The sequence below is a fragment of the Pelodiscus sinensis genome, chromosome 8, assembly GCF_052426305.1.
Source record: "Pelodiscus sinensis isolate ZL-2025 chromosome 8, ASM5242630v1, whole genome shotgun sequence".
Classification (NCBI taxonomy): Eukaryota; Metazoa; Chordata; order Testudines; family Trionychidae; genus Pelodiscus; species Pelodiscus sinensis.
Genome location: NC_143059.1, coordinates 23978092 through 24002279, shown reverse-complemented (window position 1 = coordinate 24002279; position 24188 = coordinate 23978092). Strand labels below are relative to the sequence as shown.

At 45.3% G+C, this 24188-nt stretch overlaps 1 protein-coding gene across 4 annotated transcripts in view; it reads left to right on the top strand.

Annotated features, from left to right (window-relative positions):
• The window catches only part of JMJD1C (jumonji domain containing 1C), a 389891-nt gene that overhangs the window by 125927 nt on the left and 239776 nt on the right, over nt 1-24188 (top strand). For all 4 annotated transcript variants that reach the window (XM_075934893.2, XM_075934894.2, XM_075934898.2 and 1 more), the window contains one exon: nt 11500-11664. In XM_075934893.2, coding sequence (XP_075791008.2) covers nt 11500-11664 — 165 coding nt within the window. The remainder of the gene's footprint in view (nt 1-11499; nt 11665-24188) is intronic.

The window sequence follows — 24188 nt, the reverse complement described above, 5'->3', positions numbered from 1 at the left end:
TCAAGTGGCTAAAGATCCTGCCAACCCATGGGTGGTTACACCCTGAGCCCTAGGAATTGGGTAAGGATGGGTGTATAAATTAATAGGGTTGCACCTTGAGCCCTAGGAACTGGGTAAAGGTGTGTGCCCCTTCAGTGTGGAAGGGATAAAGGAATTTGTGCAGGTAACAATTTGTCCAAGTGTCAAATGCCTTGGAGAGGGCCATGTTTCACTCAAGCACCCATATTGCTTCAACTTAATGACTAGAGCTAGCCACGATTGAGAAATCTGCCTAAAAACGATATTGCTTGAAAGATCCCTCCAGTCTTCAGAGGAGCACCTTGCTACTTCTGACAAGGTGCTTCTTAGGATAAAGCTTCTATTACTTCCAAGAAGTGCTCTTCTTCATTGATAGATAAAGGCTCTCAAAAGATGAGTTTTGCTCACCTGATCTTTGTCCCCAGTGCCGAGCTGAAGCAGTCAGCACTGCTGACAAGCTGTGCACCGATGGTACAGAAGCACTCGGAGTCTAAACATAATCTCCGCAATGGCACCGACCACACCATCTCAGGACCCGGTATCGAAGTCAACCCGCACCAACAGGCTGTCCCCACCAGTACAGATGCCAGCCCAGATTTCTGGACCAGCACTAAAGTTGTCTTCATCGAGCCAGTTCTGCTCTGAGCCTCATGATAAATATCATAAATGCTTTGATCTATTTGGATAGAAAGTCTACTCTTCCTCCACTCTCCAGACATGTAGCTAACTATTCTGCATTATTAGCTGACACTAATCACATTAATTACTCCAAGGTCCAAGGTCTCCTCGAACACCTTCTTGAGCAGAAATACCCACAGCTCCAAACAACAATCCAGGAGGGCCAGAAGATCTCAAGCACAGCCTTCCAAGCCACCTTAGATGTGGCAGATGCAGCCACCTAGAGTAAGATCCAGATATATGTTGGGAAAATAACACTGCGGGGCACAGACTATCCAATAAGTTTTTGGACTGCATTGGAGACAACTTTTTATTTCAGAAAGTTGAAAAAGCTATCGGGGGGGAAGCTGTTCTAGATTTGATCCTAACAAATAGGGAGGAACTGGTTGAGAATTTGAAAGTAGAAGGCAGCTTGGGTGAAAGTGATCATGAAATCATAGAGTTCACAATTCTAAGGAAGGGTAGAAGGGAGAACCGCAAAATAGAGACAGTGGATTTCAGGAAGGTGGATTTTGGTAAGCTCAGAGAGCTGATAGATAAGGTCCCATGGGAATCAAGACTGAGGGGAAAAACAACTGGGGAGAGTTGGCAGTTTTTCAAAGGGACATTGTTAAGGGCCCAAAAGCAAGCTATTCCGATGTGTCGGAAAGATAGAAAATATGGCAAAAGACCACCTTGGCTTAACCACGAGATCTTGCATGATCTAAAAATAAAAAAGGAGTCATATAAAAAATGGAAAGTAGGACAAATTACAAAGGATGAATATAGGCGAACAGCACAGGAATGCAGGGGCAAGATTAGAAAGGCAAAGGCACAGAATGAGCTCAAATTAGCTACGGGAATAAAGGGAAACAAGAAGACTTTTTATAAATACATTAGTAGCAAGAGGAAGACCAAGGAGAGGGTAGGCCCACTGGTCAGTGAGGAGGGAGAAACAGTAACAGGAAACTTGGAAATGGCAGAGATGCTCAATGACTTCTTTGTTTCGGTCTTCACTGAGAAGTCTGTAAGAATGCCTAACATAGTTAATGCTAGTGGGAAGGGGGTAGTTTTAGAAGTTCTTTTTTTATTTTACCAAGTTAAAAATCAGCTACAAATGTTAGATGCCTGCAAGTCACCAGGGCCTGATGAAATGCATCCTAGAATACTCAAGGAGCTGATAGAGGAGGTATCTGAGTCTCTAGCTATCATCTTTGGAAAATCATGGGAGACAGGAGAGATTCCAGAAGACTGGAAAAGGGCAAATATAGTGCCCGTCTATAAAAAGAGAAATAAGAACAACCCAGGAAACTACAGACCAGTTAGTTTAACTTCTGTGCCAGGGAAGATAATTGAGCAGGTAATTAAGGAAATCATCTGTAAACACTTGGGCTACGTCTACACTGGCACCCTTTTCCGGAAATGCTTAAACGGAACAGTTTTCTGCTAGAAGTATTTCCGGAAAAGTGCGTCTACATTGGCAGGATGCTTTTCTGGAAAAGCACTTTTTCCGGAAAAGTGTCCGTGGCCAATGTAGACGCGCTTTTCCACAAAAAAGCCCCGATCGTCATTTTCGCAATCGGAGCTTTTTTGCGGCAAAGACTATTGTGCTGTCTACACTGGCCCTTTTCCGGAACAGTTTTTCCGGAAAAGGACTTTTGCCCAAACGGGAGCAGCATAGTTTTTCTGGAAAAACACTGACAATTTTACAGTAGATCGTCATTGCTTTTCCAGAAAAGCAAGTGGCCAGTGTAGACAGGTGGCAAGTTTTTCTGGAAAAGCGACTGCTTTTCCGGAATAAGTGGCTAGTGTAGACACAGCCTTCGAAAGTGGCAAGGTGATAGGGAACAGCCAGCATGGATTTGTAAAGAATAAATCATGTCAAGCCAATCTGATAGCTTTCTTTGATAGGATAACGAGTCTTGTGGATAAGGGAGAAGTGGTGGATGTGGCATAGTTAGACTTTAGTAAGGCATTTGATACGGTCTTACATGATATTCTTATGAATAAACTAGGTAAATACAACTTAGATGGGGCTACTATAAGGTGGGTGCATAACTGGTTGGATAACCGTACTCAGAGAGTAGTTATTAATGGTTCACAATCCTGCAGGAAAGGCATAATAAGTGGGATTCCTCAGGGGTCTGTTTTGGGACCGACTGGTCAATATCTTCGTCAACGATTTAGATATTGGTATAGAAAGTATGCTTATTAAATTTGCAGATGATACCAAGCTGGGAGGGGTTGCGACTAATATGGAGGATAGGGTCATAATTCAAAATGACCTAGACAAATTGGAGAAATGGTGTGAGGTAAATAGGATGAAATTTAATAAAGACAAATGCAAAGTGCTCCACTTAGGATGGAACAATCAGGTTCATACATACAGAATGGGAAGCAACTGGGAAGGAGTACGGCAGAAAGGGATCTAGGCATTATAGCGGACCACAAGTTGAATATGAGTCAGTAGTGTGCTGCTGTTGCAAAGAAAGCAAACATGATTCTGGGATGCATTAACAGGTGTGTTGTGAACAAGACACAATAAGTCATTATTCTGCTCTACTTTGTGCTGGTTAGGCCTCAATTGGGGTAATGTGTTCAGTTCTGGGCACCGCATTTCAAGAAAGATGTGGAGAAATTGGAGAGGGTCCAGAGAAGAGCAATGAGAATGATTAAAGGTCTAGAGAACATGACCTATGAGGGAAGGCTGAAGGAACTGGGCTTGTTTAGTTTAGAAAAGAGAAGATTGAGGGGGGACATGATAGCAGTTTTCAGGTATCTAAAAGAGTGTCATAAGGAGGAGGGAGAAAACTTGTTCATCTTGGCCCCTGAGGATAGAACAAGAAGCAATGGGTTTAAACTGCAGCAAGGGAGGTTTAGGTTGGACATTAGGAAAAAGTTCCTAACTGTCAGGGTGGTGAAACACTAGAATAAATTGCCCAGGGAGGTTGTGGAATCTGCATGTGTGGAGATATTAAAGAGTAGGTTAGATAAATGTCTATCGGGGATGGTCTAGACAGTATCTGGTTCTGCCCTGAGGGCAGGGGACTGAACTCGATGACCTCTCGAGGTCCCTTCCAGTCCTAGTATTCTATGATTCTATGATTACTGCCATAGTCCTGTTTATAAGCCTTGGCCATTCTTAGGAGTTACAAATGAAGGTTAAGGATCTTCCATTCAACAAGACTCATCTGTTTGCTTCCACGTCTTGCACAGTCTTGCTGTTACCTGCACAGAATTCTGTCTCACACACACTCTAGGGGGATACACCTTTACCTAATTCCTACATCTCAAGGTTAACCCTGTTAATTTACTGTACCAAGTTCCTAGGGCTCAGGGCGTAACTTCCTGCGGGTTTTCAGGATCTTTTACCACTGAAAGAGCCTTACACAGAATGGTACCCCCTTTTTCCTGTAATAGACTCTGACTGTGTTAGAGCAGTCCTCAAATCATGATTTAATGACTTCACATTATAGAGAATCGAGTATTTATATTAATTTAAACCTACAGGTGACCCATGCACTATGCTAGAGAGAGAGCGGCAACCCTCCCTATCCTTCACTACCCACAGGGTCTCTGCTAATCTGAAGTAGGGAAATATTCCTTTCTGATCCTTGATATGGTGGTCCTCAGCATGTGGGCATGACCCATCAGCCAGACACCTGGGTAAGAATTCCCTGTAGAAACTCAGAGCCCTTACCATCTAGTATCCCATTACTGGCTGTTGGAAGTATTTGCTGATACAAGTTGAACCTCTAAAAACCAGGACTCTGTCGTCCGGCAACATCTCCGGGACCATGGATAATCTTGGGTAAGAGAGCCCCTGTGGCCACGAATCAGACTGAAGAAGGCCTGGTTGGGAATCAGGCTGGGACCAGCAGCAATCCTGCTGGAGCCAACAGCCACAAGAGGGCAAGTGGCAGCAGTTAGTCTGGGGGCCGGCAGCTCAGGCCAGGAGCAGAGCTGGACAGGAGGGGTCAGAATTGATGTCCCCTGGTGTAGTCAACTTCCTCGTTTTGGACCAGGCAGGTCTCGAGAATGCCGGACCAGAGAGATCCAACCTGTAGCAGTTGCAGACAACTACCTAGAGTGACACACAGCCATTTTCATACTGTTCCCTTCAAAAATAATATAACTTGACTTTAGCGAGGCTTTTGAGACAGTCCAGAATGACATTCTGATAAAAAAGCAGGAGAAAGTGCACCCATGGCAGAGCTACCATTAAGTTGTTAGATAATTGGTTAGATAACTGCAAACACAGAGTGCATGTATGGAATGATGTAAGATTGGAGGGGGAAGTATCGAGTAAGATTCCGTGGGAATCTGTTCTGAGGTCAGTGTTGTTTAACATCTTTATAAATGATCTAGATTATAGGAATGGAAAGTATACTGAACAAATTTACAGATGACACAAAGCTGGGAGGAGGGAGTTACTAACATTGGGGAGGATAGAGCTAAAATTCAGAGGGATCTTGATAAATTGGAGAACTGAGTTATATGCAACAAAATGAAATTCAAGGAAGGGAAATGTAAAATATTATAGGGAAGAAAATCCAAATGCAAAAATATGGAAAGGGGGATAACTGGCTTGGCAGCAGCACTGCTGAACAGGATCTGGGAGTGGTGATGGATTAATATCTCAATTTGAGTCACCAATGCAATGCTGTTGCTAAAAAAGCAAATGCAATTTTAGGTTGCATTACAGAGGCATAGCATGCAAGTTATGGGATGTAATAGAACTGCTCTAGGTAGTGCTGAGGATATTAAATTGTGCTTAATTGACTAGTTGAGTAGTTGATGGAATTTCCATTGACTACTCAACCAGTCCATAGGCACTTCCTCATGCCTCCTTTGAAATATATAAGAGCACCCACTGGGGCTTTGAAATGTACAAGAGTCCCCGGAGGGCGGGGGCTCTTGTGCATTTCAAAGCCATGGAGCCTGGGATCAGTGGGGGGACTCCCCAGCTGATCCCAGGTTCTGTGCAGCACTTCCCCAGCTGACCCCGGGCTCCACAGCGCTACTGCTTTGAAACGTGAAGGAGGTGTTTCCAAGGGGCAGCCACCGCACAACTGATCCCCGTCTCAGAGAGGAGCAGGAGTTTCGAAGGGGCAGCGTCATACAGCTGAGCTGCGGATAAGCTGTGTGTCAGCTGCTTCTTTGAAACGCCACCTTGGGGTTTCAAAACGGCAGTGCCACACAGGTGATCCCTGGCTCAGAGAGGAGCAGGGTGGCCAATCCACAGCTCTCGAGCCACATGTGGCTCTTTCTTTGCTTAAAGAAATGTGACTCTTGCTAGTTCTGAGCCACGTGCTTGGACTGCTCTCAGCCAGCCACTCTGTGCACGCATCCCGGCGCCTGCTCACGGCCAACTGCTCTTTGCACGCACCCCAGGACCTACCCATGACCGACTGCTCTGCACATGTGCCCCAGTGCCTGGAGGGAGACCCAGGCATTGGGTTAGAGCTGGGGGTGCCTGGCTTTGGGGGAAGGAAGGGGAGGGGGTTGAGGGAGGAGAGGGCATTGGGTTTAAGTGGGGAGCTGGGGGTGCCTGGCTCTGGGGGAGGCCATTGGGTTAGAGGGGGGGCTGAGGTGCCTGGCTCTGGGAGAAAGGAAGGGGATTGGGTTAGAGCAGGGGGCTGAGGGTGCCTGGCTCTAGGGGAGAGAAGGGGCATTGGGTTAGAGCGGGGAGGCACCCTGAAGCCCTTTAAACTCAAAGTTTTCATGAATGCAAAATAAAGCAGCCAACTTAGATGTTATATTTAAATTCCAGGGTGCAAAAAGAATCAGCATGTACCTAGTTTACACTGTGTTTCTTTAAAGAAAATTCAAAGGCTATTGTTTGCCATGCTGAAGCAATTATTCTGAGGTATGAGTCTCTCCCTTATTGTTTTTGAACCTGTTATATTCTCAGTCTGGGAGAGAGCTGAATTTTTAGAATGATAAAAAAGCCATAATCTTCATAAAAAAAAAAAAAACGAGGAAACCATACCAGAGATCATCAAGCTGGAGTGAAACAGGCACTTCAAATTACTTCTCAGTTCAGTTTAATTTTAAAAAACTCACAGGACGTAATAGAAGCAAAATGCAGGATGATGTAGCACTTTAAAGACTAACAAGATGGTTTTAAAGTGCTACATTGTCCTGCATTTTGCTTCAGCTACCCCAGACTAACACGGCTACATTTCTATCACTAGGACGTAATAGGGCAGTATTGTTAAATTTCAAATACATCCTCCATCCTGGGGGGTTATACTATATGATACTTGTGGTCCCTTCTAACACTATGATTCTATGGAAAATGTATCAAGCTCCCATGGGAAGGCTGTTCCAGAACTTCACTCCTTTGATGGTTAGAAAACTTTGTCTAATTTAGAGTCTAAACTTGTCCGTGGACAGCTTATATTCATTGGTGTTCTTGTGTCAACATTTGAGAATTTTGAGCCTGGGCATTCCTTAGGGATCCCAGTTTGGCTGCAGGTTTTATTGAGTTGGTTTTTGGGTTGCTGTGTTGCTTTTGTGTGGACTTGAGGAGGATGGTGTATGGCTGTTTTGAACATGGTTGATCAGCATGTACGATAGATGATCTATTTTTAAAATTTAAAAATGGATTCTTTTTTAAAATGTTGGGGTACTCATATCTAATACCTTTCCTCTTTTTAAAGAAATACATACATAAATTGAAAATAAATTTGAAATTCTGATTAGTATTAAGGCCTAAATGGACTAAATCTACTAAAATTATTTGAATTTAATTTAAAATTTCTGAGTAGTATATGTTTTCTGACAAAATTTTGAAGAAAATCAGCCTACCAAATAGTGGCAATTAATAGCTAAGAAACTGGAACCAGAACCAGTGCAAGTACAGAGAGAATAAAATTAAATTAAGAAAATATTCTAGTGTAGTTGTTAAGATACCAATGGGAAATTAAGAAATCAGGAAAACATTTTTTTTCTAGTTTTTGACTGAAAAATAAGTTTGAGAGGATGATGTTGACTAGTTCTGAAATCTTGATGGAAATTGTGACTAGAAATGCTTCAGTTCATTAACAGATACTACTACTACTACTACTTAAACCCCTGTACTCTGACTGGAGCATAGGTCATCTACAAGTCTCCTCTACTTCACTCTGACTTGAGAGACAACTTCTAGCTGACTCCGGGAGTATCCCAGTTGTTGTCCTTCATTCTCAGTAGATATTCTCCATGTTGTCCGAGGTCTTCCTCTTTAGCGTTTTCCTTGCAGACTCCATGTGAGAGCTTGACGGACTATGCTGGATGATGGTTTTCTGAGAATGTGGCCTACCCATTCCCTCTTCCTTCTCTTGATTTGAACGTCAAGTGGTTCTTGTCCTGCTCTTTTCCACAGCTCCTCATTTCTGACAGTCTTGCCACTTGATGTGAAGGATGTACCTCAGGTATCTGTTTATTAATGTCTGTAGCTTGTGATTTGAAGACTTTTTAGTATACCAGGTCTCACATCCATACAAGAGCACACTCTTCAGATTTGTGTTGGATTTGCAGTTTCGTCTTCGCAGATATTATTTGTGAACTCCATATGGGACGGAGAGTCATGAATGCAGCTGTTGCTTTCCCTATCCTAGCATTGATATCCTTGTCTGTTCCTCTCTCTTTGCCCATAATACTCCCCAAGTATATGAACTGCTCCACATCTTCCAGGTCATCCCCTCCCAGTGTGGTAGTGGTGTTGTTGGACTGGTTGATCTTCATTGTCTTGGTCTTTCCCTTGTTAATACTCAGTCAAATTAATTGTTATTAGTGAAACTTATGCTGGATACATAAGAAAAAATAAATTTATTAAAACATGCTTTACATTTAAAACTCTTATATTAACAGATACTCCGTTTTTTAAAATAACGTTAGTTTTAAATGTAAAGCATCTTTTTTAAATAAATTTATTTTTTCTTATGTATCCAGCATAAGTTTCACTAATAACAATTAATTTAAATTTATGCATTTTTAAATAAATCCCAGTTTTTATTTAAATAAAGATTGACATAAACCATGCAATAAATTAATCATTTAGTAAACAGATTGTCAATGATGCAATTCTTAATATACGTAAAAAAATCAAAATAAATATATGTTAAGCTATATACATTTGGAAATGATTGTGTATTGATATAGTGCATTCTTGTGGTTAACAGTACCACATTCAATGCAAGAACAGTATACAGCTGCAAACCAACATGTTTTGATGATTACAGACTAATGAGACTTAATCATTGTTTATGAAAACTCCTAAAAAGTGGAAATTTAAATATCCCCCGCGGATTTAAATAAACATGTCCGCCGCTTTTTTTCCAGCTTGGGGAAAAGCGTCTAGACTGGCGCGATCCTCCGGAATAAAGCCCTTTTCCTACTTGAAAGTAGGACTAAGAGATCCTCCGGAAAAGGGCTTTATTCCGGAGGATCGCGCCAGTCTAGACGCTTTTTTCCGGCTTTTCCTCAAGCCGGAAAAAAAGCGGCGGACATGTTTATTTAAATCCGCGGGGGATATTTAAATCCTCCGCGGATTTCCCTATTCTGACTTACCTGCTTTGCATGACTTCTCCGGAATTAGGGGCCAGTGTAGACGTAGCCCATATGGTAGAAGCAGTTTTGTGTATATTGGGTCAGGAATGTGGCTAGGTTGGATCATAGGAGAGTCAATTTCTGCCAAACCTAATTGTACTCTATTTTTAGAGCTCATCCTTTGTAAATCTGAGTTGTTCTAAGGACAAGCAGTGAAGAATCAGGGATCACAAATATCTCCCTGATGACTCTTCATCTCCACTGTACACGTGTTCTGTTTATTAAATTGAATTTACACTTAAATCCTTACAGATACACATACATAGTCTCATAAGAGTTCATTTGCCTCGTTCTCCAGAAAATAAGTATTAAAGTCGGTGGTTCAGGGTGGATAGGTTCAAATAAAGGTAATTTTAAATCGTTGATTTAAATCAAGTTTCCCCCTGATACTACTTGACTTATTTCTTAAATAGTGATACAAATCTGATAACTAAAACATGTTAATTTATAGCTCAATACAGTATTTGACAACATCTAAAAGAATATACGTGGTGAAATATTTTTAGATAACTTGCTTTTATTAGGGAATAGTACATAATATTATTAGGGAATAGTACATAATATTCATCATCTGTGTTGAGCTGATTTAAGAACTAAATCACACAAGCACAATAGCACTTATATCTGCAAGATTTAAGATTTAAGATTTAATTTAATAAAATAAGATATGTTTCACATTTGCAATTGTAGCAGTCTCCTGAGGTTTTTCTGGCTATCCTTATTTTTTTTTTTTAATTTTCAAATTTTAACTGACAAGTTCTCAGAACACTAAATGTAGAAGTTTTAAGAACACCATACAAATGGCTCTCATCTTTCCCATTCCCACTGCCATTTTGATTCAGACGCTGAAACAAGTACAAGTTGCCCTGTATTTTCAACTCTCAGTTGATTTCTTAGCTTTGAGTGAATAGTACTAAATAATGAAAATATTCTGTGTGCCTGCAGAGGAAGCTACTGCTGTGAAAACTTGGGTTATTAGCACCTTGAAGGAACTCTTTTTCAAGGTGCCTGGCTAAAAATTTCCACCAGTTCAGGCGAGTGACTGTTCAAAACATCGTCAATAAACATACTGATTATAATGTTTCATTGCAGCCCTGAAATTTATTATAGCTGGCGTAACTGAGGAATGATTTTGTATTTTGCCATGGTAGAATCATCTTCAGAAGTTAGGCATTTATCTTTATATCTAGAGTTGAGAATGTTGACAAAAAACCACAGTGGAGTTAGTGCTTGATCCATTTGCTGTCTTATTGCCTGCATTTGAAGTTTCTGGTGAGGCATTTCTTTTGTCATTGTCTCTTGAAGTGCCCTCCAAATGTCAGCAGTCGCAGCAATGCAGCAGCAATTTCTTGAAGATTGTTTAAGGCTGTGGATAGTAGGTTGCAGTATCATGAGCATATCCTTTACGTTACTTTTTAATCCAATGTTAGATACTTTGGATGAGATGCTTCCATTTATTTAATCATTGTTTTCTTCACATGATTTTATGAGAACAGGCCAATTCTTAATAAATTGTTCAAAACAATCAACCACAAAATTCCATTGAACATTTTGAGGGACACTAAGTGTGGATCCTTCTGCTCTCTTCAGTGAAGCTGAATCAAAATGATGGTTATGGAAATATTTTGTAACTTTAACATTTATTTTTATTCCTTGAGAAGACATACTTAAGTCTTTGAATAGAAGACTTATTAAATGAGCACTGCACCCATATGTTATTTAGGAGCACCCTTTTCCTCTTCTAAGTCTTTGCCACTTTTGCAGCGTTATCTGTGACAAAACTGCACACGTGACCATTTAATTTTTGCTCACAGTTTATTAGAGCTTTCACTGCCACTTCCTTTAAATATTCAGCAAGTGTGGTTATTTCCCAATATATCTATTGTTCCTGATATGCAACCCCATCTTCTGGTATCACCCAGCCATTTATTACTGAATCATTGTATATGTTGCTCCACCCATAAATGGCAAATTTCCCATCAGTATTTCTTGCACACTGTTCAAATTCCTTCTCATACACTGTATCTAGCTGCTTCAGCCCCACCAGTTAACCCGTTAAAGGTGAGACTTACCGGTTAAATCTTCTCACCTTAATTGAGATTGAGCAGGTATTTCAGATAATATACTGAAATGTGTATAGTTAATTTTACTATTATACTGTACAAAATGCAATTTATATTGATATATAAAATAATATATATTTTGTCTTTTGTTATCTAATTTCCCCAGGTATATGTGGAATTTGATGACCTTGAATGGGAAAAACGAGAGTGGGTTAAAGTTTATGAAGATTTTGCAGCCTTCTTGGTGGAGTACCAGCTGGTCTGGGCAAAAAGAAAGGACCCTAGCCAGTCTCAGGGATCAAAGATCAAACAAGTTCAATGGCCTGGATTGGTAAGATATCCAAACACTATAATTTTTAGGCTGTTAAAACACAGAATGTTACTAGGAAATTGTCTAATTTCATTGTAATGACTTGAATGTTGGAAGTTAGTTTTCTCGTTTTTTAAGTCTTTAGTTTACTGCTGGTCAAGCAAGCTCATGTGGAGGGATAGGAATGACATGATACTAGTCACTCATTTGAACTTAATTTTTGAAGTGATGCAGACCAGGACATAACTAGTTTCTCATAGTGATATGATAAAACTGTTCCCTCTAACCTTTTTCATCCATATGCAGATTTTTTCATCCATGTGCAAAATAAATTATGTGTACTGAGACCTGTGTGAAAGCACACCATGAGTAGAACCAAACCCTACTTGTGGGTGTGCTGCTAATCAGCCAGGTGGCATTTGAATCACCTTACATGTGGGGGTGCTGCTAATCCCAAGTGGCTGTATAAGCACACAACTTACAAGCAACACTGCCCAGAGCTCATGTGACCAAGAAGGCAGTGTAATTTTCATGGAAGTAGCTGCAGATATAAGAGTTGAGTTATGATCCAAAGAGATGACAGGTGAGTATAGATAGGCCCTTTGAATCAGTGATAGTTGCCTCTTCTCTGAGTGAAAATCTTATTTCTCTGGGTATCTAGAATGACATTCATATGCTGAAGCAGCTGAGAGGGTAAAGATGGCTTTTTTGCCCTGTTTAATCAGAAAGCTATTCTCCATGCTGACAGGTCTTGGGTAGCCTTAGACAGTGATGAGGGTCTGATGAGGTCATGAAGCTGCTAGCATAGCCAGTATCTTCTCAAAGAGAACTGGAAATTGAAACCAACTGGGAGACTCTTGAAGAGGTTTTCCTTATAAACAGAAATATAAAAATCTCCTGTAACTTCTCAGACTGGAATGGGAAAAGAGAACTCCAACAAGCACGTCAGTAACATGCATTGGGGGATTCTTCAATAGGATAGTGATTTTAGGATCTCCATCTGTAAATTTGGTTTTGCGGTGAAATGGTTGAATGACCAGTGATATAAGATGATCTCCACATCTCCATTCTTCTGTGGAACCCTAATGAATGTTTTATTTTGATGGGACAAGGCTCTGTTATCTCAGTATTGATGAGTCGGAAATTATCTTATGGTTTTTTCTCGTTTTGTCTGTGTAAGTCAGTGGGCAAGCTCACCAGTCATGGAAAATAGAATAAACATCCCAACAATCATTTGTACCATGCTACTTTCTTCAGGGCTGTCTTCACTATTAACAAAAGGTTCCAGTGTCTGGTAAGAGAGTGCACACACCCCTTCCTTTTGGCCACCTGTTGGATCTGCAGGAAGGAACCTGCCTGAGAGGCTTACCTAAACTCTCATCTACCTTGGACTGAGCTAATAGCATTTTTATACAGTCTTCAGCAGGCATTCACATGATTCTAAATCAGTTGCCTCTTTATCATGTGCCCCATCAAGAAGTTGCTGGGAGTTGTCTTAAAGGCATTTTGGAAAGTGCATATTCATCCAAAGACCCAGCATCCTATGAGTCAGTTAACCCCAGGTTCCTGAAAGGAAAATTTTTCATGGGGTAAAATCTCTAAAGCCAACGGCTCTTTTCCACAGATCAGATAACTTCCTTGGAGGTGAGTGGCCTGTGGTAGAGAATGTCTGAAGCTGTATTTTCAGATTGGTCCTGCCTGGAATTTCTTACCTCCCTGATTGAGGCAAGACCTTTTTGCTTTGCCTGATAAGTTTTTGGCCTCTGGAAAACTAGTAGTTGTACTTGGCTAGATGGACTGTGGTTTTCTTCCTTTTTTGGCTTGGGCCATGATTTTGTGTACATGGTAAGCAAGCTACTTCCCCTTATGCTCTCCTCTTCATCCTGAATACTTTGTGGATGTCATGAGTGGCCTAGCATGAGTCAGCTTTCTGGAACCATAGTTGTCATTGAGTCATCATATTGGGGCCATGGAGCAGGCAGACAAATGTAGCAAGTCGAGGAAAGCTTCAGTCTTGAAGAGGGTGCACAAAAAAATTGCTTAGGGTAGATTTGATGACTTGGTGATGTTTTGCCTTCAGTTGTCGCAGTTAGCTCAGATTAGGATGGTCCAAGTAAAACACAAAGTTGAAGCTGAGTGCAAAGGCTGCCATATTGATGTTCCTACTTCAGGAGAGTTCCATTTTTGTCAGTGGGCTCCCTGAGGAGGAACTCTTTCTTTTCAGGCATTAGAGTCCTTGTTCAGTAGAACTATAAATACATCGTTGGGTGAAATAACAGTGTTTTTGGTCCCTTGGTAGAATGTTGAAGTTATGAATCTATGTAAATGCTTGGCTTTATTTGGGCACTCACATGCAGCCTTGATCATCATCCTCAAAGACAGGATGGGTAGGAACACAGTATTCCTTCTTCAGTTTAATTGGGATCTTTCTCTGGGACACCTATTTCTGTCTGCCGCCTCAGTCCATCTGAGTGATGTAAAAGCAGTTTATCTGCTAACGCTCTCCAAAGCCGTGGCATTCTGGACCCCCCATTTTCCTCCACCCCCAAGAAGCCCCACCACCTACCTTGAGCAACAGTGGAGGTAGTGGCAGCTTCCTGCAGGGTGGACAGAAGTCTGACAACTGCGTGTCACTTCTGGGGGTTCCAGAAATGGCTAGCTGCTTCCTTGCCCCAGCTTCCTGGAGTTCTGGGAACTTACCGGGTAAGTCCCCAGAAGCGTGTGCTGGGACTTCCCTTCTCTGCGGGAGGGGGAGTCAGGCCCGGAGGGGGTGTGCAACGGAAGCTTCCCTGCTCCGCGCCGGGGGAAGGGGGGTCAGGTCTGGCAGAGGCATGTGATGGGGCTTCCTTCCTCCACAGGAGATGGGGGGTTGGCCCCGGAGGAAGCGCTCAACGGAGGCTTCCCTGCTCCACCGGGGGGGGGGGGGTTCCCTCTGAGGCTGGTGTAGAGGACTCCCTGCCCCCATTGGCACCCTGCCCCCGAACTTTATTCCCTCTCCCCTGACTCAGAACCTTGTCCCTGCCCTCCTGCACACCTGTTCCCTCTCCCCTGCCCCCAGCCACAGAACTCTGTCCCCCCTGCTGCAGAAACTGCCCCCCTGGCACCCTGCCCCCTACTGCAGAAACCTGTTCCCCTGCCCTCCGGTGCAGAATCCTGTCCCCCCTCTGCAGAAACCTGCCCCCCCAGCACCCTGCCCCTGCTGAAGAAACCTGTCGCCACCCCCAGCACCCTGACCTCCACTGCAGAAACCTGCCCCCTGCTGGCGCTCTGCCCCTTGCTACAGAAACCTGTCCTCCTGGCATCCTGCTCCCTCTCCCCTGCCCCCAGCTGCAGAACCCTGCCCCCACTGGCACCTTGTTCCTTGCCCCAGCACTCACACTCACTAGCACCCTTCCAAAGTAACATGTCCACTGCTCCCAACTAATTTTTCTGTGGGTCAGTGACCCCTGACTCAAAACAGGTTCCCTACCCTTCTCATAAATAAAGACAATGCAGAAACTTTTTTTGTTTGACATAGTATTTTATTTAAAAACGAAGCCTGGCCAACAAACCCCCAATTAGGGCCAAACCCCCATCTGGCTACAACCACTCCTGCACTCCCCCAGACCCTAGATCTGTCATATACTGGAACCCCTTACCCTGAGCCCCTCACATACCCCAACCCAAATTTTTGCACCCTCACATCCACAAGCCTGTAGCTTGCCTAGTACCCCAACGCTGCTTGGCCTGGAGCCCCCTCCCTGAGCCAGCGTCCCCTTCTCCACCTCCTCTTGCATCCAGATTTCCTCCCAGAGCTTGCACCTGTCACCCCTTCCCACACCCAAATCCCTCATTCCCAGCCCAAAGCCTACACATCCTGTCTGAAACCAGAGAGGATACGGCTAGACTGCAGGAGTTTTTCAGGATTATATCCCAGAAACACTCTTCTGTATCCGGGATGCGTTTGTTCTTCCGCTTTTTTTAGTGGAAGATCAAACATGCTGTTTCGGTCACCCCTATATTCCTCTTTCCATGAGGCATAAGGGAACTTCCAAAAGAAGGGGTTCTTCTGACATTTGGTCCAGTCTAGACAGGCCAAATGTTGGAAAAACCTCTTCCTACAGAAGAATTGATGAAAAAAAGCAGCAGTATAAGGATTGGGGATAGCAAGTGATGTGGAGAGGAGGAGAATAGAGAGGGTGGGGCTTCAAGGAAGGGGCGGGGTGGTAGATCTTGGCTTGGTCTGTCATTTAAAAAGTGATCTTAGGTGTAGAAATGTTGGAGACCACTGCTCTAAAGCATGTGATCAAATAGAGATGAAGGGAGCAGCTTATCACTGGAAATTTTTCAGCTTTGGCTTGAAGGGGCTTTCTGCCATTTGTAAACATTTTTGTTTTCATCATCTCATGTATTCTGGCTGTAGACAGTTGACAAGTCTGAGAAGGATGGCTTGGCAACCAAGTTGTCTTTTTATTTATTTTTTTATTTTATGGCTGCCAGATGAGAATTTTATTCCTCCTCTAAATCAAAAACTAATTGCTATTTGGAATTGAAGCATTTTGTTATTTTACCCAATCCCAGAATCTTTGAGAGATTTTGTTTCCATTTAGGGTCCTTTTTTCTTAACATAGTTATTTTCCATTAACTTCTCCTTGCCTTGGGGTGGATGTCAAAGATTTCTAATGATTCTGCATTGACTGGGATTTCAGGCTTGATCCATAAAGGAAGAAATAATTGGAGTGAACAGTCCCTGGATCAGGAGTGTTTAGAACGAGAGCTTTCTTTAACCATGTTGCAGAGGAGCAGTATATAGTTGCTGAGGGGAGGACTCTAGAAGCTTGTTGGTAACTTGACCTATCTATCATCTGGGAAATGTCTTCTCCTCTTAGTGAAGGCTGCAGAGTGATATAACCACCCCAACTCCAAAATTTCATTGGGTTTCTCTGATGTTTTCCTTACTCCTCTGCAATTTGGGCATTCTTCTAAAACCCTGCAGAGTCGGGGGTGAGTGGAAGGGGACAGGTATCAAACATTGCTTCTTTTAGATCAGCTGAGCTGCAGTCTGAGGGCAAGTAGGGACAGTGATGCTCTAGCAATAGTTCTATCTTGGGACCTGAAGATTTCCTTGAAAAGATGAAACAATCTTCCCACTCACCTCCCTAGAAAATACGAATGTGAGGACATTTTAAAAGTATTTTAGAGAATTTAAAAAGGGAGTTAGGAGGATTAGCTCGTCTGGACTCAAGTCCGACAGAACATTAGAGCGGGGGGAGTTATGGAAAGCTAGTGAAATGTGGCTCTACTAAAGAAGTATCTTTCATTTGCAAATTAAATCCAGAACTTGACTGTTAAATGTAAGTTTGCTTCTAAATGACCAGATAGCAGTGATGGACAATTAGATGCTTTCATTCTTTGCAAGAAGAGTGTAGCCTCTTATCAGACCATGTTATAGTCGTTACACACACATAAACTAAGTCAAACACCAAGGTTAGGATATACCAGAATGAAGGTTGTATGTGCAGTCTTAATCTAGCATTTTTATGCATATGCATTATCAGGGCTCGACAAATGCACTCACCTGCTCACCCGTGACGGGTAGATTTTTCCAGCTGACGAGTGCAGGGGCGGACTGGCCTGGTGGGCTGTTGTGATGGGCTGGCCAAAGCCTGCGCTACGGGCGGCGCGGCCCCATCCGATCGGCCGGCCGGTGGAGGAGCACAGCGCCGCTGGGAAGGGGGAAGTGTGGCGATTCTTCCCTCCGGGCTGCCTTCGTGCAGCTCCGGCACAAGGAGGCGGGGCTGGACGCCAGAACGCTGGCGTGACCTGGCCCCGCTGATTTTAAAGGGCCGCAGCAGCTCGTCTCTGGCCACATCTCCCTGGGAGCTGGTTGCGGCACGCGGCACAGTCAGGGCCCACCCCGCCGGCTCCAGTCCTGCCATGGCCCCAGCCCCCCTTTGTCTCTGCGCCACCCGTTCCCCACGCCTCCCCTGCACTCCGGACCCCCTGCTCTCCCTCTTCCCTGCGACCCTTTGGCTCTGCGCCGCCCTTACACCCCGCACCCTGCTCCCCTAATCCTTGTCCCCCCCTAGCTCTGTCCTGCCCATTCCCTGCACTGCCCCTAGACCCTGATTCCCTCTGCTTCTCCTGTTCCCCGCGTCCCATTCTCTGTGCCTCCACCACACCCCCACACTCTGCTCCCCCCAATACCTGTCCCCCCCAGCTCTGTGTTGCCCGTTCCCCGCACTGCCCCTAGACCCCGATCCCTCTGCCCCTCCCATTCCCTGTGTCCCATTCCCCGTGCCTCCACTGCATCCTGCTATCTCCGATCCCTGCATCCCTCTGGCTCTGTGCCTCCCGTTCCCCGGGCAACCCCCGTACTCTCCCACTGTTCCCTGCACCCCTCTGCTTCTGTGCTGTCCCTGCACCCTGCTCCCCCTGTGGGTCGGGAGTGAAGGGTGCTTGCCCATAGGGAGGGGCTGGACATGGCAGGGAAAAGGCTGCTGTGACCCAGCAGTGAGTGAAAGGAGGAGTTCACTTCAAGCGCCTTTTCCTTTATGGAAAAAAATGAATGAAAATGCTATTTGTTATTTATAGGGCTAAAATGCTGGGACAAAAAAGAAAACAAAAAAAAAACCCACTGCAAAATGCAAATGTGTGTGTAAAAAAAAACAACAACAACAAAGGGGTGAGGCAAAAAATGTTTTGCTTGGGGCTGCAAAAAACCTAGAGCTGGCCCTTGGGGAAGGGAAGGGGCTGGGCTGTGGGGAGGGGAGGGGAGGAGAGGAGAGGGGGAAAAATATGGTGAAGGGGCTTGTGCTGAGGGAAGGAGGTCAAGAGAAGAAGAAGAAAGGGGAAGGCGACGGGTGCAGGAGAGACAAATCCCGGGGGGGGGGGGCAAGTTCAGACAATGAGGAAAAGGGGCAGGAGGGGAGGTGTCAGTGGGAGGGGGGACAGGGTGATGCTGCGAGACGAGAGGGTAAGGGCACTGGGGGCTAAAGGAGGAGGGGAAGGTACTGGGCGAAGGCTTGAAAGAAGGGGTGGGCATGAGGAAGGCAGGGATGGAGCAAGGCATCTGTGAGGGCACATGGGCATGAGGGGAACGGGGGCAGAGGGTGGTGTAGGGGTGGGTATCAGGGAAGAAGAGAGCCAAGGGGGCAGGGGCAGTGAGAGAAGGGGGAGGCACCAGGAGGGTGCAGGTGCCAAGGGATTCTGGGGGTGAAGCAGAAGGGCAGACACCTGCAGGGGAGGGACCAGCACCAGAGGAGAGAGGCAGGGCAGGTGTGTAGAGGGAGGTTTTAGTAGAGGGGACGAGGAGGGGTAGCTCACATGATCAGAGTGGGGCTACTGGAGGAGTGGGCACAGGGCGGAGAGAAGGGCTGGCGGAGGGGGGCAGGTCTCAGGAACGCTGAGTGCAGTGAGAAGGGCAAAAGTCAGGACAGCAGAGGATGAGGAGTTGGGGGGCAGCAGGCACCAGGGGATTTGATGGAGCAAGGGGAGGAGATATGGCAGCAGAGAGAAAAGATAGAGGTTTATAAGGTATTTTGTTAATAACTTGGGTGATATTTATTAATAACTTATTAGTAATTACTGTTCTTATTCTTATTAGGAATTTATGCCATTAAAAAACACTTTTTGTGGGGGAGGGTGACGAGTCCCTTTTTTGTCTGACGAGTAGAGTTTTCCATAATTTGTCGACCCCTGTGCATTCTGATAATCTTTATTTATATGGTCACATCATTTTTTTTTCCCACAGGACCCTTGCCTCATTCAGTGCATAGAATCAGTGGTGCTGACTTAATGAACAGCTGTTAAAATTTTGGTTTCTTCATTGTTCTTTGTATGGCATCACATCTTATTTACTGTACACGGTTGAAATCCTTCTCTGGCACGAGTTGTTAATTTTCTCATGGACTTTTCTGTGTATTTCATCACAGTAGAATCTTACTGCTACATAAATACTAATGCATTTTTTTTTTTTTTGCATTGGAGAGGGTCTAGTGGAGGGCAACCAAAAGGATTAGGGGTCTGGAGCTCTTGACCTATGAAGAGAGGTTCAGGGATTAGGGCTTATTTAGTCTGCAGAAGAGAAGAGTGAGAGGGATTTGATAGCAGCCTTCAACTTCCTGAAGGAGGGGCTCCAAAGAGGATGAAGAGAGGCTGTTCTCCATAGTAATGGATGGCAGAACAAGGAGCAATGGTCTCAAGTTACAATGGGGGAGGTCTAGGTTGGATATTAGAAAAAACTGTTTCACTAGGAGGGTGGAAAAGCACTGGAATGGGTTACCTAGGCAGGTGGTGGAATCTTCACCTGTAGAGGTTTTTAAGTCCTGGCTTGACAAAGCCCTGGCTGGGATGACTTAGTTGGGGTTGGTCCTGCCTTGGACAGGGAGCTGGACTTGATGACTTCCTGAGGTCTCTTCCAGTCCTATGATTCTATGATTGTTTGCTGGGTTGCTGAGCATATGGTCCCAGACCCGGAAGTAGAAGCGGGGAACCCAGGGTGCTTCCCAAGAAGGGGTCGGGGGGAACACTGAGCCATGGACACCAGTACCCCTTCTGACGCTGCAGAGGCTGTGGGCCAGCCAGGGTGACACAGCGATGTGATTACATCACCCTCTCATCCCGAAGGAATTTTTTTTAATATATGGGTTCCCAAACTTGGGGGGGGGGGGGAGAGGGCGTGAAGGAATTCCAGGGGGAGCAAGAGGCGACCCAGGCCCCCCAGTCGAATTTTGCTGCTATGGTCAGTTCCTTTTTTTTTCTTTTCCTCAAGTTTTGCTGCTATTTTTTTTGGGGGGGGGGGGGAGGGGGGGCTTGAGGGTTTCTCAAAAATCAAAAAGGGATGCAGAAAAGTTTGGGAACTACTGATATAGAAAGATAAGGGAGTCCAAGAAAGAATGAGGCAATATTGGGCAGCATGATAGGCTGCTACTCTAAAGAGACCACTAACTATTGTCAATTTTTTTTGTCGTATAGTTGCCCGAGCCATTGGCTAGTTACTATTTATAGTTTCCAGTTTAACTTTCTATTGTTTGGTAAAGACCAACTTCCTCTAGATCAGTGGTCTCCAACCTTTTTACACCCAAGATCACTTTTTAAATGACAGACCAAGCCAAGATCTCCTTCCTTGAAGCCCCGCCCCTTCCTTGAAGCCCCCGCCGTCTCTATTCTCCTCCTCTCCATCACTTCTATCCCCAATCCTTATACTGCTGCTGCTTTTTTTTTTTTTATTCTTCTGTAGGAAGAGGTTTTTCCAACATTTGGCTTGTCTACACTGGACCAGATGTCAGGAAAAAAACCCTTCTTTTGGAAGCCACCTTATTCCTTGTGGAAAGAGGAATATAGGGGTGACCAAAAGAGCCTGTTTGCTCTTCCACTAAAAAAGCGGAAGAACAAACGCAACCCTGGATGCAGAAGAGTTTTTCTGGGATAGAAAGGGGAGAAGGGGACACTGGCTCCGGGAGGGGGCTCCAGGCTGAGCAATGTTGGGATACTAAGCAAGCAACAGGCTTGTGGATGTGAGGGTGCAGGAATTTGGGTTGGATATGTGAGGGGCTGAGGACATGAGGTTCCAGTGTTTGATAGGCTCAGATCTAGGGTCTGGGGAAGGGGGAGTGCAGGAGTGGTTGTGGCCAGATGGGGGCTTGGCCCCAATTGGGTGTTTGTTGGCCAGGCTTCATTTTTAAATAAAATACTATGTTAAACACAAAAAGTTTCTGCATTGTCTTTATTTATGAGAATGGCAGGGAACCTGCCTTGAGACAGGTGTCACTGACCCATATAAAAGTCATTTGGGAGCAGGGGACACAGTACTGGGGAGGGGTGCTAGTGGGTTCTGGAGCAGGGAACAGGGTGCCAGTGGGGGCAGGGGAGAGGGGGCAGGGTGCCAGGATAGGTTTCTGCAGCAGGGGACAGGGTGCTGGAGGGGGACAGGTTTCTGTAGTAGGAGACGGGTGCCAGAAGGAACTTGTTTCTGCAGGGGGGGCAGGATGCTGGGGGACAAGTTTCTGCAGGGGGGGCAGGTTTCTGCAGCGGGGCTGGGGGGGCAAGGGAGAGGGAACAGGGGGCCAGGAGGGCGGGGGACAAGTTTGGGGCAGAGGAGAGGGAACAAGGTTGGGGGCAGGGAGTTCCCTACACCAGCCGCGGAGGGAAGCCTCCGACCCGCATTCCCTCTGGACTGACCGCAGGGCAGCCGGGCTGGAGCAAAGAAAAGCGGCTGCCTGGCCATCTGGCCATGGTGCTCAGCCAGGGTGCCACCAAGCTCCATGTGGGCAGGCGCAGAGGGGAAGCTGCCCAATCAGCTGGAGTGCGGTTCAGCCTGCTCTGGGCTGAACGCTGCAGCCAGCAGGCCAGGCAGCTTCTCCTCTGCGCCAGCCCACATGGAGCGTGGTGCACCCTGGCTGAGCACCATGGCCAGCTGGCCAAGCAGCTGCTTCTCGTCCCTCCAGCCTGGCTGCCCTGCGCTCAGCCCAGGGAGGCTGCGCCTAGCTCCAGCTGTGAAAGCCACAGTCAGGTGGCTGGGGTGTTTCAGCTCTCCCGACCTTCCAGCTCCCACCATTCCTCGCAGCTACTCACCTGTGTTGTTGCTCAGTGAATAGCTGCTCCTCAAATGAGGAAATCTAATGTAAATGTACTGTGCAGGTGCGCAGTTCAGAGAGGGCTCAAGAGCCCCTAAGATCTACCGGTAGCTCATGATCTACTGGTTGGTGACCATGGCTCTAGATAACACAGTTATTACTGAGGAGGGTCCTGTGAAAGACGTTTGAATCTGTAATGTGTTTCAGTTTTATTGGCACCATTAGCAAATCACAAAAACTACAAACCTGCAAAGTGGTAGTCTAAGGTGATACACAATGTCCAGCACTATAACTTACATACTGACCTCATCCTTTGTAGGGGAGCCCTGTAGTAGGTAACACAATCCACATTGTTGTCCATGGTTGACTACCTATGGCACTCATGCCATAAGTGGCACATGAGCCAATTTTCAATGTCATGCAGGGTGGGAGCTCAGCCTTCTCTCTCTTCCCTCACATAGCTGCTGGAGCCCTCCCTCTTCCTCCCTCCCTCCGCCATGGCCATGCAGTCTCAAGCTGGCCCTGGAATTGTTGTAGCCATGTGATCTTGGGCCAGCCCAGCCAGGAAGCAGCCACATGCTGCCTCGCAGAGTCCCGAGATGGAGTGTGTCTTCACTATGGCACTGAAGCAGATATGGAAAGTGAGTGTGGTCATGCTGGGTCCTGCCAGGGGAGCCAGTGCACCGTGGGGAGCCTGGGCAGAGCCAAGTTCTGGGCGGAGTGTGGATGAGGGGAAAAGAGCAATGCGAGCATTCTATTGGAGGAAGGAGCTGTATGGAAGGGGAGCTGGGGCGGCAGGAGAGTCCCTTGTAGGGAAAGGAGCTGCATGGCAGAGGGCCTATTGAGGGAAGAGCTATTGCAGGGGAAGGGGCTGGGGAAGACGAGAACTGCAGCCAAAGGGCTGTACAAGAGGGGACCTGGGGGGATAGGGAGGGCCCCACTAGAAGGGAAACTGACAGCAGATGAGATAATTGTAGGGGAAGAGAGGCTGTATGGGCAGCAAGAATTTTGTGATGCCCATGTCAGAGGGTAGCAGTGGGTGTTACATCTTCGCTGTAGTTCTGCTCCTCAGAGTAATGGGGGTCTTCTGTCTTTGCTTATACCAGTGGGGATATAGATTTTTTTTTAATTGCTTCTGGGAGACTGTTCTTTGTTCCCCTTCACCCATGGAAATGGAATGTCAGTCTGAGGGTTGGAGGAGGATTGTCTGTAGCAACCTAGAGTAATTGTGCTTTGTGCTGGATAAAGTTTAACCTTGAGCGAACACTAACTTTTACAAGGCCAAAGTGAGGTGGCACAGCCCTGAACCTCACCCTTCCCTTTCCCTTCTCCTTGCCCCATGATGCTGGAACACTAGAGAAGTGAGATGTCTCAGCTGGGGGCCGCATCAGTGAGGGTTGTGGGGTTTTGGAATAGTTTTTCTGCTTCTCACTTTCGTGATCACGGTTGATTTTTCTTTGGGTCAGTGACCCAGACTCAAAAAAGGTCTCCCTCCGCCCTCCCCCCCCCCCCCGCCATAAATAAAGAAAACATTGAAAACTTTTGTTTTGGACATATTTTATTTTATTTAAAATGAAGTTTGATAAATAAACATGTGAACGTTAAAACGCTTAATCTGTTTAATAATTTAAATTGAAGCATTCTCCCAAGCTGCAGCTGGTTCAGAAAATATGGTCACTGTATCCAGACTCCCTCTCTCCTCTTCCTCCCGTATACAGATCCATGAATAAGTTAAATCTTGGCACACCACTTCTGAAAGGTTGCTGCCCCTGTTGTTGTCCTTTGCCCTGGCAGGTTCTAGGAATATTGATCAAAACAATTAACTAGTTAAATGATCAGAATTACGTTGTTTAACCATTGGATAGGTAAAGTAATACCTACCATACCTATTGCATATTTTGTAGGGATTCAGACCTTTTTGCTTTGTGTTTTCTCACCCTATTACTATTGGGTTGCCCTTCTTCTGTAGATCACTAAAACCTTTACCTC